The 16,074-nt window shown below is 38.8% G+C and overlaps 1 protein-coding gene across 1 annotated transcript in view; it reads left to right on the top strand.

Moving 5' to 3' along the window:
• Maoa (monoamine oxidase A) overlaps nt 1–2,941 on the top strand; it is a 55,711-nt gene extending 52,770 nt beyond the window's left edge. The window contains exons 14-15 of the mRNA XM_051142540.1: nt 766–828; nt 1,017–2,941. Coding sequence (XP_050998497.1) covers nt 766–828; nt 1,017–1,163 — 210 coding nt within the window. The 3' untranslated portion in view covers nt 1,164–2,941. The remainder of the gene's footprint in view (nt 1–765; nt 829–1,016) is intronic.
• The last annotated feature ends 13,133 nt before the right edge of the window (nt 2,942–16,074 follow it).

Here is a 16,074-nt window from a genome sequence, read left to right as displayed (position 1 = left end):
GTATAATGTTCAATGATCAAATCAAGATAATTAGCATCTCCTTCACATCAGACATGTATCATTTCTTTGAAACAATCAAAATCCTTTCTTCTAACTCTTTGAAAGTATATAGTAAATTGTGATTATCTTTAGTGGTGTATGTATATATATATATATATATATATATATATATATATTTTTTTTTTTTTTGGGCACCTATTATCCAGTCTCAGTAGCCTTACTCCCTGGTACCTTTCTTAGCTTCTGGTAGCCTCTATTTTTTCTCTACTTCTATAGGATTCACTTAATTGGCTTCTGTATATAATTGTCTTCTGTATATTTGTCTTTCTAGGCATGGCAGATTTCATTTATTACTGTGTTATCCTCTAAGCTTATCCATGTTGTCATATTGACAGGGTTTCATTCTTATTTAAAGCTGAATAATGTTCCCTTGTATGTGAATAACAAATTTTCTTTTTTATTTTTTGAGGCACAGTTTCTTTGTGTAGCCTTGGCTTTCCTGGAGTCACTTTCTAGACCAGGCTGGCCTTGAACTCACAGAGATCCACCTGCTTCCGCCTCCCTGAGATCTGGGATTACAGGCATGCACACTGTGCCTGGCTACAGTTTTCCTTTATTCATTCATCCAATCTATTTCTTGATACTGATAGTCTATGTATACATTTCTATGCCACCCTCATGTGGGTTCATTGATGTTTAATATGACTTTGAATTTGTCAAAGTATTTAATGTCAGATTATAATGCCATAACTACTTTTCTTTCAGGTCTTGAATGCTCTAGGAAAAGTTGACAAGAAAGACATATGGGTTCAAGAGCCTGAGTCCACTGTAAGTTTGCCTATTCCATCTCTATAGACCAATTACAGCACATAAAAATTGCACTGCCCTTCATTCAGCCTCTGCTTTTACTATAGATGCAACTGTCTTGGGAATAGAAATGCATAATATTATAGATAGGCTTTGTTTCTTCTAGTTATAGCAAGATTTCTATTAATGATCTGTGTTCATCCATCTAGGATGTACCAGCATTTGAAATTACCCACACCTTCTTGGAGAGGAACCTGCCTTCTGTGCCTGGTCTGCTAAAGATCACTGGTTTTTCCACCTCTGTGGCTCTTCTGTACTTCGTATTGTGCAAGTTTAAACTGCTGCCACGATCCTGAATTTTTTCACCCTTGGGCCTCCTGCTTGATCATCCTTAGCACCATCACCATGAAAAGGAAAATATGGATGAATTAAAGCATGTGTCTTGGGCCGTTTAAGTGCACTTGATTTAACCCTCCTTAGTTTAATTTCAGTATTTGTAAAGTGATAACAATCCAAAGAATCACCTAGTTAATTTCAGTAAGATTAAGTTTCATCCTGTTAGACTAATTCGTGTTGGATAATAGAATAAAATGTTGTGAGTGCTTAATTTCAGAAAGTCAAGTCCATGAGAGGAATAATTTCTGGGTTCTGTTTTTATTGCCTTTAATGCAAAATAGTTGATGGTTTCAGAAATAAAACACTTGACTAATGTGTCTTTTGTGTAGCTTCCCAGATGTGCAGATTAAAATAGTGGCTGAAATGTTCCCTAGGCATCTTCACAGACTAGTCCCATGTGAGACAAACTACAGTAGGCACTTTCTTTTCTGGATTGTATCTAGACATAAATTGACCATTGCCAATAACATTCTGAGCTGATTTAAGGAAAGTAACATTTTTTTTTTCGTGTGGTCCATGGCTGTCTGATCATAATATTAGACCTCTAAGCTTACCTGTGTCCTCACCTTGGTAAAATATTAGCATGCCATTTTTCTTTCAAGTATCAAAGGACACATTAAATTTTCTCTATTGTTTATTGATATAGTCAAATACAGAAATAAAATTAGGGCTCTATGTGATAAGCTCACTTGTTTAACTTATTAGGTTTTATAACAGACATTAAATTGAATGATTTTATATCTTAGTCATATTATAGATCTGGAACAGTGCCTATTTATTCTTTTTCCCACTTTAAAACTGTCAATTTTTAAAAGAAAAAAAAACTTTCCAAAGGGTTCAACTACAAAGCACTTCCTTTTTTAAAAAAATGTCAACATATTTTTTATTTAAGAAGAATTAAAAGATTGCCAGCACATGCTAGCCAACCCAAGTTTATGACACTAGCTTTATCTGTCCAGCTTTATCTTGTAATTCGAAAGCATTTTAACTAAGTTAAATTTTTCAGTGATGTCTTAGATGTTATCCAGTACATAAGGAGTTGCCTTGATTCATATCAAACTACAGTGAGAATGCTCAGCACTGATCTGTAACAGCTGTGCACTTACCAACTAACTCAGTCCTGACATACCTTGAAATGATTTAAACAGCTGAATTGGCAAGAGTTCTAACAGTGTTCAAGTTGTTAACATTGAACTATTGAATATTGCAAACCTCCTGAGTTTGTATTTTACCCCTTTCTACTTCATCTTCATAATATCAATCTTGTTAAGTTACAGTTTGGGTATTAACATGATATCCAGTACAGATGTGCTTAGACATGTAATGGGAATTGGGAAACACCATATGTGAGGTTGTGTACCCCCAAAATAAAAAGTCTTTTCATTGAAACAGAGAAAGAAAAGTCATTTGAAGAGGTTGATAATCCCCTTCCCAGTTCTGAAGTCCACTTGGCCTTTTCCATAGTTAGGATGAGAATTAGAATTAGATTTTAAAAGTACACCTTTTTGTCACAGCTGTTAAATATGGTCTCATGTTACAATGAAAAAAATTAAACTTCACTGAAGGACTGTGAACTATGTTTTATTTGATGGTTGTGAAATTGGTACCTAATGTTCCATATTCAAAATTGGCTCCACAGCTACATCTATGCCTATCATATGATTTGCCACTGAAGTAAGATTTTGTCTCTATGGTACTTGGTTTTATTGTTGCTAATAAAATGTGATGCAACTCTTCATTCAGATAGACTTCTTTGTTTGGCTAATAGTTTATCAGAAGGTCCAAATGGTGTCCTATAGCCAGAAGGACAGACTTTTAAAAAGTCCTTGATATTGAGACTACAAATTCTTTTTTTCCCCCCAGGGAAGCTAAGCAGTGCTTTTGTTATTAACTATTTTATATATACATTTATATTATTACACATATATACAATAAACTACCTATAGCAAGAAGAACTGTGACACAATCAGGAATTATATAAATGTTACATTCTTAGTGTTTTGGCTATTTGTATTTGGCAGCCTTGAAGAAAACATCTTTCCTATCTTGGTGTATCTAAAATTCTGAATGTAAATCAATCTCCATCACATCTCGCCATCATCAACTTAAAATATCTATCTAAACCTAAAAACATCTTAACTCCTAAACAACTAAGCTTCATTGTAAAACTAAGCTACCTGGTCTTCAACCCCATCAGAGACTTGAGAAGGAATAAACTTGATTACCTGAGTATGCTGGGAGTGCAGGTTAGTAGCTTTCCAAATGAGAGGATGACAAAGACAGCTTGCTGCCTGAACAGTCACCCAACACTCTGTAAAATGTTAGAGCATCTTCAGCCTTATATCTGACAGATATATTTGCGAGGTAGGAACTATTGAGGACTTGCTTACCCTGTCTTGGGAGAGTTTGAACTTCAAATATCTGAAGGAGACTACAAATTCTTAACACTGGATTTGATCTTCATGTAATGAAGGTTGCCTGGGAGTAGATCAAATGCTATAGTACTATAGTTTACCTGACTGTACTACCAGTATGGATTCTAGGACAGGGCTTTTCACCTAATTAGCTTATGATGCCTTGAACAAATCACTTGGGTTCTCAATTTCCCCATCTGTAGAAAGATGATCTTGTGCTTGATGTCTTCTTGGGATCCACTTCATTACAACATTATGTGATTAATGCATTCCATTGCTAGCACTATTTCTCATAACTTTTTGGATTTCCTAGGAATAGACTGAGATGCTGGATCAGAGCAGAAAGCTTACTAGAGACAGCATTCTAAGGGGATGAGGAAAGCAGGTTTGTGCAAGAGATGGAGTCAGCCTGCAATGCAACTGCAATAGAAGGTTCAGGACATTTTAATGGAAGCTGTGAAGGTTATTGAGAGTTACTTTCCATCAACGCATGATCAAGGCCTTCCATCTACTCACTGGAACTACATGACCTAGGAGTTGTGTGTTCCTCTGAAAGGTACAAATTCCTTTTGATGACTGCAGGGCAATTAAAAGTGCTGCCAAAGGTTTAGTTTGCATGACCAAATTGTCCTCAAGTTCCTGATTTAAAAAAGAAAAAAGAAATCTGTTTTATATCACTTGAATGCCAAATTGTTTTTGGATGCCTTTCATCCTCTGACGAAGAAGGAATTGCATTACACCAGCAATCATTGAGTAAAATTACCAGGAGTAGGTACATAAAGGGTAAAAAGACAGAAAACACAGCAAAATCTCTAAAGTGCCAGCCTAGCAACCCCACCTGTTCATATGTTCTGCCCATATAAGCGTCTTCATATATCCATGTCATGACTGACAAAAGCAATACAGACACCATGTGGGGCAGGGGTGGAGAGGAATTCTCACCCTTCTATAGAAACCACCACCCTCTGGCAGCCTTTCTTCTGTGCCTACTGATACAATTCTAATAAACAGGGTAACAATTTAAAACTAATTTAAAACTAATGCTGTTCACACTACACGGAAGAATCCATAAATAGTCCCTGGATGGAAGAACCTGGTAAGACCTTGAAAGAAGGGTGGAAACAAAGGAAGGCACCACGTGACAGTTTTTTCCCCCTCTAACTTGGCATTTTGTTCCCTTTGGCCAAGGCCATTCTCTCCCTAGTCTAAAGATAAGGTAGGCCTCAAAGTGATAAATGTTGTTTTTTTGTTTGACTCAAAGCATTGAAACCCCTACTCGGATCTAGCCAATGGAGAGCACATTCTCCACAGTTGTGTGGAGAGCAGGGACTGACTCTGACATGAACTCTGGTGCCACATATTTGACCACTTCCCCTTGGTGGGGAGGCCTGGTGGCACTCAGAGGAAGGGTAAGCAGGCTACCAAAATGAGACCTGATAGCTGCGACCATATGGAGGGGGAGGAGGTCCCCTTCTGTTACAGACCTAGGGGAGGGGAATAGGGTGAAAGAGGGAGGGATGGGGGAACGGGAGGATACAAGTGAAGGGATAACAATTGAGATATAATCTGAATAAATAAATAAAAAATGGGAAAAAACCCAAAGTGATTGATTTAAACTAGAGTCAAGTTTCCTAAAGTATCATTGGAGGCTTCATGTAAAAACTTGGGCTAGAGGGCAATTCTAGACCTCCCTTTATTCATGTGTCCACTGACTTAAACTCCTTTATAGTCACTCCTCTCTGCGAGCTGGCTTTTCTTATTAATGAACCTCAGATATTTCCCATGTACCACTGAAATCCATGAATGAAATGGGGAAGAATCGAGTGGTATGGCATCAGTGTATACTGGAGGAATGGAGTGCTAATTGAGGATGAAAGGAGAATGGGAGAAATGCTTAAAGGTTTACAGAGCAGCACACTAATGAGAACCCTAACATACCCAGCACAGTTTGGAATCATTTGTTATTAAAATACTCTTAGATACTCAGAATGCAGGGTTCACTGTAATGGTGAAATAATGCAGGCAAAGCCTTACCATAGATCTTCTCCATCAATCTTTTAGAATGGAAAAAAAACAGTGCTTCTTAAATTATGAGCATTCATGATCTTGGATTTCTTAAAATCACTCAAGTAATACTCCACATTTATGTGCTAGGTTAGTCACTATAGGATTCAGTGGTGAGCCAGGCAAATGTGGCCTGCCTAGTGGAGCACATATGTCATTAGAGACTCCAAGTAATCCATTAACTGAGACTCTCTGTCCAGCGCTATTATAGAAAGGCACAGGGCACTGCTCATGGAAGGTAGGGGAGATTTAAGGGGAAATTAGTAGGATTTATACTCAAGGCTGCAAAAGCATCATCATATGCAACAAGCCAGTGAACTGCCTGCAAATGACAGGAAGTACAAAAAAAGACGACATGGGACATCCCAAGAAAAATAGTGAAGTCAAATGTGGAGGGATGGGATAACAATTGAGATGTAATATGAACGAATAAATAAATAAATAATTTTTTTAAAAAAGAAAAAAAAAAGAAAAAAGTGGCAAATGTTACATTCCATTTGGCCTGCTGATAACAGTCCAATGCACTAGCCCTTTCTACACATTCCCTCTCTGCGCAGCCCCGTTCGACCTTTGGAGATCTTTGAGAATTTGATATAAAATATTTTGATCGTGTTGATCCCCTTAACTACTCCCAGATATACTGCTACCTCCCCACTCCTAAATTCATGTTTTCTTTTCTCTCCTCCTCCTTCTCCTTATTATTCTCATCCTATTCTCCTCCCTTTCTTCTTTTTGGTTATTTTGTTATAATTTATTCACATTACATCCTGATTGTAATTCCCTTACATTTTTCATCCTGTTCCCACCCTCCCTCCCTCTTTTAAAAAATTTTTTTTATTAATTTATTTTTGTTACATCTCAATGTTTATCCCATCCCTTGTGTCCTCCCATTCTTTCCCTCCCCCTCATTTTCCCCTTATTCCCCTCCCCTATGACTGTGACTGAGGGGGATTACCTCCCCCTGTATATGCTCATAGGGTATCAAGTCTCTTCTTGGCAACCTGCTGTCCTTCCTCTGAGTGCCACCAGGTCTCCCCCTCCAGGGGACATGGTCAAATATGAGGCACCAGAGTTCGTGAGAAAGTCATATTCCACTCTCCACTCAACTGTGGAGAATGTTCTGACCATTGGCTAGATCTGGGTAGGGGTTTAAAGTTTACCGCCTGTATTGTCCTTGGCTGGTGCCTTAGTTTGAGTGGGACCCCTGGGCCCAAATCTGCCTATCATAATGTTCAACTTGTAGGTTTCTAGGACCCTCTGGATCCTTCTACTTTGCTATTCTCCCATGCTTCTCTCATCTAGAGTCCCAATAGGATGTCCTCCCCTCTGTCCCAGTTTCCTGGTAAGTGAAGGCTTTCGTGGGACATGCCCCTTGGGCTAGTATGCAGATATAAGTGAGTATATACCATTCGATTCTTTCTGCTTCTGGGTTAACTCACTAATTATGATCATTTCTAGCTCAATCCATTTATCCACAAATTTCGGGAATTCCTTGTTTTTAATAGCTGATTAATATTCCATAGTGTATATGTACCACAGTTTCTTTATCCATTCTTCTACTGATGGACACTTAGGCTGTTTCCATGTTCTGGGCCTCCCTCCCTCTTATGCTCTATTCCCCTCCCGTAGACCTCTGACAGGTGGCGGGTTCCTCCTCCCCTACCTTCTGACCACAGCGTATCAGGTCTCATCTGGATAGCCTGAATCCCCTTCCTCTGTGTTCCCACAGGGCCTCTCTGTCAAGGGGAAGTGATCAAATTTGGCACCAGAGCTCATATTAGAGGCAGTCCCTTCTCTCCCCTCCCCTTCTGCACATGGAGAAGGAACTGTCCATTGGCTACATCTGGTCTAGGTTCTCTGCTTGCAAGGTCCTTGCTTGGTACATCAGTTTGTGTGCCCACCCCACCCCCGCGTGCTGAGTCCAGATCCGCCTGGCTTGGTGTGATGGTCTCCTCTTCTTTTTTAAAAACAAACGAACAAACAAACAAACAAACAAAAAAACAATTCACCTTCATCTGAGGTGACTATCTCTCAGGCCCTGCGCTAAAGAGCTGAATAAATTTCTTTTAAGAGAGCGCCATCTACTGGCCAAATACTATTCATTTCTGATGCAAATTTTGAAGCATTCATGACCGTTGTCCTTGGCCAAAAACCAAGAAGTTTCACCTATACCTAGCTATGATGCTCTTCTTTTTAGTGGTGACATGAATCTAAATGTTTGTATCTAGTGTCTATAGTCTTTTCTCTGTCCTATTCTTTGAGGAAGAAAAACTGTTTGTGTCTCTGACTCTGTTGTGCCTGTTTGAATAATAGGCAAGAAGGAAAATCATGGGCAAACAAGAGTAGTGGGACAAAAAGGGAAAGGAATAAAAAAAAAATCTTCAAAATATGCCTTAGATGATTTAGTCTAGATCAATGGAAAATTAGGGAGGGAAGAAATTTTGGCAAGGAGTGTGTGGTAGAGACAAAGATCTACATGATGTTCGCAGTTTGGAAACCAGAATTGTGATTATTTTTGACACTCTAATGATCCCGATACCATTTCAGATATCTTTTAGGCACACTAGATTATTTTGGGCTGTGAAAATTCAGGAAACATACAGCAAATAGTATGTGGCATCTCAAGCGGGATCCATGTTGCCAGGGGGTTCACTTAAGGGACCTACATGGAGCTAAACAGAAAAAAACCTTCAATAAGATCAACATCCAGGTTGGTAAGCTATATCCTTAGCCAGACTGAGACTAAATATTTCTCTCAGTGATCTTGGTTTACATTCGGAAATGAGTAGAGGTGCTCAGTTTGCCCAGTGTATATGTTCATCTGTCTATCACATACCCTTATAACCACAGGAACCAGCAAACAATGGGCTAGGCAGATGTGAAACTTCTCAGTGGGTTCAAAGAGGCAGCTAGCAGTGGATGGGCCCAGTATCTAGACTGGACTGAGAAATTCTGAGTGCATACATGGACAAGGTAGGTTCATCCAGAGATGGGGCAAATTCACACAGGCCGAGGGAAGTTAAAGAGAGAAAATCAGCTTTTCTTACAGCAGCCTTGAGCACCTTTGCTGTGACAGCCACTCAAATTTATGGGCTTCATCAAGACCTATTGTCCCTATAACAAATGACCACAAACGTGGTAGCTTCACGTGACATGAGCTTATTGTCTTATGGTTCTACATCTGACAAGTGCAAAATGTGTCTTACAGAGTTAAATTAAGATACCGGCAGTAATAGTTCTTCCTGGAGGCTCCAGGGGGAGAATCTGCTTCTTGCCAAGGTTGCCAACATTCCTTGGCTTGTGGTTCCTGTATTCCAACACAGGACCCTCTCTTCACTTTGCCCCTTCTGTCTCTGTCTTAGAAGAATCCTTGTGATTACACTGATCCTATCAGGATAGTCTCTCTATTTTAAGACCCTTAATCACATCTGCAAGGTCTGTTTGTGAAATAAGAGGCCAGCTTCACTGCCATAAGAATTAGAATCTGAACATCTTTAATAGGGCCATTATTCAACTTACCATGTGGGCCTTGATAGTGAAAACAAAAGTCAGCACTGGCCGCTCCTCGAATTCTTGTTATTCCAGGCATGGAGGAACATGTAAAACCTTTGATGATTTCAAACTTTATGGGCTCTGCCTGCTCCCATTCATACCTAGCTCTACTGCCTTCTACATTCATGCACACAGATATATACACAGTCACACACACACACACACACACACACACACACACACACACACACACATCTGTTTTAACAATTTCTCAGTGTTGTCTTTTACATTAAAGAAAAAAAAAAAAAAAAAAAAAAACAAGCTGGGATCTGGCACCCTGAGATCAGCATATCCTACCTTCCATAAGTACAGAACTGGCTTCTAATTTTAGACCTTTAATAAACCAGCAAACTGAAAGGTTTATACACTAATGCCAGTGACTGAATTCTTTTCAGACTGTACATGACTGAAAATTGTTTTCAAAGGGACCTAATAGCCCTCCGTTTACAAGGCAGAGCCAAAAATAAGAGTATCTTACTAGGCATTTGCCAGTGGTCACTGCCCAAAGGGGTTAGAAAAAGGGCAGAGCCATCAAATTAAAGTTCAACAGACACACAGCAGCAAGTGCTGAGGGTGGAGTGAGGCTTTACATCAACACAGTTTAGTGTGTGTTAGGTATTTTTCTCCTCCTCTTTCTGCTGCTCCTGATGCTCCTCCTTCTAGTTGTCTTAGTTTCTTTTCTTTTCTGTTTCCTTTTTCTGGGAGGGGGTAAATGGGGTACATGATCTGGTACAACCCAGTCTGGCTTTCAAAACGCTATGTAGCTTTTTTTTTTTATTTTCACTAATTGAACAGTGAAGCTGAATGTGACACTGGATTGTGTATTAGCATGTGGAAGAAACTCTGAGAGCAATGGGTTGGGATTTTCAACGGATATCAACTAAAATTAGTTCAAAGTCATGTTGAATTGTTTTACTTAATGAAAAATTGCACATAATTAATATATGAATCTGATGCATTTGTTATGAAAAAAAAAAAAAAACCCAAAATGCTATACAGCTGACAATGACCTTGAATTACCAATTCTTCTGTCTCCATCTCCCAAGTTCTAGGATTACAAATGTGTACCACTATTCCTGTTGTCTTAAGATGGAGAATTAGAGAAGAACTTACAGTGTTTCCTACTGGGCCTAGGTTATTTTTTAAGTCATGTTTAGCAAGGTAGAAAGCTGGTTGAAATTGGAAGAGTTTATGATATTGCTGTAGGCAGGGTGGGGTTAAGGTCTTGAAACAAGCCCCAGTGAGCAAGCTGTCAGCCATTATAAAGAACCCACTGTTTAAATTTGGTTAATTCTTTTACTTTTGAGATCATAATATAATTACATCATGGTCCTCTTCCCTTTCCGCCTTCTGAAGCCTACCTTATAACCCTTTGTGATGGCTATTTGTGGTTCCATCTGGAATTCAACTAAAACTCAAAAATGAGGGGGTCTTACCTATGAGGGACTTTTTATAAATTTCAAATGGGAAGATCCTCTTCCACTCTGGGGCTTTAAGGTAGGAAGACACATCTTTAATCAAGATCTTTTGAGCTGGGAAGATCTCTAATCTAGGCCGAACTTTGTGCTGGAAGCTTATGTAAGGAGATGGAAAAAGAAACTTTTGCTCTGGGCTCCTCTCACTAGCAAGTCTACTCTTTCACTGGCTTTAGAGCCTACTTCTTTAGGATTCCAGTTTATACTGAAGACCAGCTGAGACAGCAAGCCTTGTGGACTGAACAACTATTGGATTCTTGAATCTTCAGTTCATAGGCAGCCATACATGTATACATGTGCATATATTCAATTTATACATATATATACATATATAGTATGTGCATAGGATATATATGTGTATATGTGGATAGTATACTATATATTATATGCATATATAGAGTGTATATATACATTTTATATATATATATAAATTCATTTTATAAATTCTTTTACTCTAGAGCAGTGGTTCTCAGCCTGTGGGTTGCAGTACCTTTGGGGCTTTCATATGAGATATTCTGCATATTGAATAGTTATATTACAATTCCTAACAGTAGCAAAATTACAATTATGAAGTAGTAACAAAAATTTTTATGGTTGAGGGGGCACCACAACATGAGGAACTGTATTAAAAGGTCGCAGCTCTAGGGAAACCTAATACACCCATTTTACCAATTTTCAAATTCTCGGCTTTTAAAAAATTAACCATTGTTTCATGCATATATGTCTATGTATATACATATATATTTCTAAATACAATCTGCTTAGTTTGTATAATGTCACTTGTGTGTATGATTTCGGGGCTGATCATTTACTACTGGATAACCAATTTCTTTACTCTCCCCTAGAGACAATTTCTTCCCCTCTCAGCATTCCTGTTGTGTTAGGGCATATTGTTTTATTGGTATGGCTCTGTAATGTATCTTAAAGTCTGGACCGGTAATTTCCCAGCATTGCTTTTTTTCTTTAGGATTGTTTTGGCTATGTATAATATTTTGGGGTTCCATATGTGCTTTAGGATAGTTTAAAAATAACTCAATTTTATTATTTCAGAATATGGTGTTACAAGAAGGTACATTTCCTGAGATAAGCAGCCATATTATTCTGACTGATCCTCTTATGGCTTAATTCAGCAAGAGGAAAGTATGTTTTTTTTTTTAAATTCATATGTTCTGGGGAGTACCATAAATTACTTTAATTGCACATATATACTTTGTATAATGTTCATAGTGAACATACCTCCATCCTTACATTTACTGTTTTCTTGTGGCAAAACAGACAAATTCTCCTATCTGTTTTTGAAACACGTATTTTATCATCACCTACAGTCTTCATACTATGAGTTGCTTTGCCTAACTGTGACTTAGTGCTCATTGGTACATTTCACCTGTTATTCCTTCCTCCCTGCTATCTCCAGTTTCCACCCTCAACTTCCATGAGATCAGTATTTTAAATTTTCATGTAAAAGTGAATAGTTTATTTTGCTTAACAAGATCATCTCCAGCTCCAGGAATGCTGTCACAAATCACAGAGTATCATCCCATTTTATGGCTGAATAGTAGCCCATGGTGTGATGTGTAATACATTTTCTTTATCTATTCCTCAGTCAATAGACACATAGGTTATTTCCATTTCTTAGCTATTGTGAACAGTGATCTAATAAACATAGGAGTATGTATTTAGCTTTATTATTGACATAATAATTTCAATTTCTTTAAATGCCTATCTCTTACCATATATAAAACTCAGTTCAAGATGGATTAAAGACAAATATGTGAGCTAAGTGTGAGAAGAATATACAGAGAGGCATTGAGATGAGCAAAAATTGTTTGGATAGGAGCTCAAAAACACTGGAACAAAAGCAAAAATACACAAATGGGCTACAACACACTAAAAGGCAGTAGGAGAAGCCAACAGAATGAAGAGTGAAAGGAGCTGTTAACACACCCTATCTGACAAAGGGTTAGCATCAAGAATACATAAGAAACTGAAGATAATGGCAAAAAGGAAAGAAAACAAAACCCATAATAGGGTGAAAAGTGAACAATAGTCCTAAACGGAAATTTCTCAAAAGAGGGTCTACATGTGGCCAACAAGTCTATGAAGGAAAGTGCTCAATATCACTCACCAGCAGGGAAATGCAGACGACAGCCATGCTAGATGCCACATCATTCCACATAAAATGGCAATCATCAGAAAGAGACCTCTAGCACCCACCGTCTGAAAGCTCAGTCCCAGGGAATCTGATGTCCTCTTCTAGCCTCCACAGGGACTGCATGAATGTGGCACATATACATGCAGGGAAGACACCCATACACATAAAACACTTTTTAAAAAGAGAGCATACTGATTTATTTCTTACATTTAATACCAAACAGGGAGAAAGAGAGAGAGAGAGAGAGAGAGTAAGTACTTAGTTCTTATGAAAGCTAGAAGAAGATGTCTGATCTCCTATAACTGTAGTTACAGATGGTAGTAAGCAGTAAGCACCATGTAGATTCTGGGAACTGAAGCTGGGTCCTCTGCAAGAGCATCAAGTGCTCTGAACCACTGAACCAGCTCTCCAGCCACCCCCACTCCAAGCATTTTCATTAGAAACAGATTACTGGCTAAGCTGTCCTCCTTTGAAGGAGAACACAAATGCCAAGAGCCCACATTTACAGAGACGTCTAGGCCTGAGTTTCAATCTTGATTTTGAGCATATGTTTTTCTCATATGAACATTTAATAGGATAATGAAAGTAGAGCTATTTGTAACAATAAATTCTGACCACAACAATTAAGTTTGTGGTCTACTGTTATTCCTATTTGTAAAGCACATCTTGAGTTACTTCTCCTTTAAGGCCTCACTGGTGAGTTGTTCCTTGCCAAAAGGCATCCTAGATACCTTTTCACCAAGCAGTTCAAATGTTCCCTTTACCCTTTTTACCCCTCTGGCACTGGAGATTTTACTCTAAGGCATCATACATGCGAAACTAAGCTACTTCCCCAGTCCTTTCATTATTTCCCCAATTCTGAAGACTGAAAAATGGCACTTGCCTCCAAGCATGACGACCTGAGCTTGGTCTCCTAGGCCTACATGATGGAAGGACAGAATCAACTGCAAACTGTCCTTTGAGCTTCACATCCATGCCATAGCATACGTGTACACCCCCATGCATAGGTAAATAAATGTAATAAACTAAATTTTTTCTGTGTGATAGGATATTGCTACATAGTGTAGGCTGGCCTCAAATTGCCTTCCTTAGTTAGTTTCCTGAGTACTTAGGATTGTAGGCATGTGCCACCATGACACCTTCTCATTAGAAGCCTGTCAGTCCAGGCTCAAGTATCTTCAATAGCTGCTGTTTTGCACTTTGGAAATAATATGCCAAAGCTCCCAAGGCCTTACAGGCTCTATTTCCATTTGCTTCCTCAGACTTGCCTCGAACCATTTTTTTTTCTCCCTAATAGCCTTCCAGACTGCTAGTTCTCATAAACTCTCTGATAGGTCCAATCTTTCTTTCTGTCTCTGGAAGATTCTTTTCTCCATTCATTCCTTAGACAATCCTTTAGGTCACTGATGAAGTATCATTTCCTGAGAGATAGATTTTTGACAATCCCTTCTTCACAGTTATTTCTCCACTATGATGGTTAAGCCTTGATACTACCCCTGATTCATCACTATTTGAAGTTATTTAATTAGGTTTAATGGTTTATATATGGAATACCAGCCTTCTGGAGGTCAAGACAGGAGGATAGCTGTTTTGGGGGGGGGTAAAAATTAAAACAGCAATAAAGTGTAATTGCACTCCAGTTAGAATAGATTATCATCAAAAGGGAGACCATACCAGTTTTGGTTGAACTAGTTGCATTATGTCTCCCCAAATGATAGACCCTATTATAATAGGCTATAGGTGTGTGTCTAGTCAAAGATTTTTCAGGCCTTCAGACTTAAAGTTGGGGTCTCTAGTGGCTGCAGCCCTCAGTTCACTTCCAGACATGCAACAACCTTATCTTTCTACCCAGTGTGCCATACAAATGCATTTTCCCCTATAGGAATGGATGCTGTGAATTTCTGCCTGAAGCCAGGATTTTTAGTACAGACAAAAATATAAGCAAACAAGGAGCAAGAATCAGAATTAATACTCAGGGTTTACTCATTACTCATATACAAGAAATTAAAAGCTACTATCATTTCTCATGGTCACAATTTTTTGTGGCACCCCATATCAGAATGAGGATGACATAGTTTCAAAGGGTGTCCAACTACAAACTCAAGTTTGCTGCTCTGTAGTTATTTTATTTCTATTGTAACATGGCCTCTAAAGAAGGAATTTTTTTTTTAAAAAGAAGGAATTTAAATGAGCCAATTAGTAAGCAGAGGTCAGTCTGGAGAAATAATTGACAAGACCAGACCTCAGATCTCAGCAGGCTCCTTGGACTTAAATTGGAATCCAAGAGAGAAGCATTTATTCATTATTTATTTCATTCGATCATTCCTGACATGCCTTGTCTCTAGGGGAAGCAGAGAATCTGGCTGAAATACGAAATTAACAAATTAAAATTAATAAATACAGAGAAGAAAAAAGAAATCTAGTATTTCCCTAGCTTACTCCAAGGGATGACATGAATACTAGGCAAACCTAGACAATATGGTGGCCCCTGGTTTCTCAGAATTAGAGCAGCCTTCTCTTCCATTCCTAGAATTCCCAGCCCCATCCTCATATATGAATCCATGGACAAAAGTTGTGCTTAGATAAGGAAAAAGAGAGCTTGAAACAACACAAGCATTGTTTGGTATATAGGGGCTTTCAAGCTCATGGTACATAGCATCACCTTCTGTAGATGAGTGTCCAGGGAAATTGTGATTCTGCACAATCAGTTGCTCTGCTACAGAAAAAAGGGACCCATGACTGGCACAAGGCTTTCTTTTGGCTAGCAGGCAACATGATGACATGCTCTGGGTGGACAAAACCCTTTGTAGTTAGGGAGTGAGTGTCGTAAGAGAGGTGGGTTTGCCAGACTAGTGCATAGCCATTTTTGGTTCAGGCAAATAGGTTCAGGGACTCTCAGGGGCTTGACAGAGGATAACAACAAGAGGAAATTCATGGTGAGGTACAACTTCAAGTTCAGGCAGGAAATTCTGCCCCAAGAGGCATGGCTATTGGGCTATTGAGGCTGCTAGGCATGAAGTCTGTCCCCTAAGGTAGGTGTGGTTTTAGAGGAAGAATGGTCACTAGGCACCTACATTAATTCTTTTGTTCTCTGTACAGCTCCATTTGCTACTAATCTTCTGCACTGGCTGAATATTACGTGTCATATGCCGGTGGAAGGATCCATCCATAAACCCCTGCTAAGTGGCTGCTCTGCCCACAGCTCTGGGTCCCA

This window comes from Acomys russatus, chromosome X (assembly GCF_903995435.1).
Source record: "Acomys russatus chromosome X, mAcoRus1.1, whole genome shotgun sequence".
Lineage (NCBI taxonomy): Eukaryota > Metazoa > Chordata > Mammalia > Rodentia > Muridae > Acomys > Acomys russatus.
This window is presented reverse-complemented; position numbering and strand designations above follow the sequence as displayed.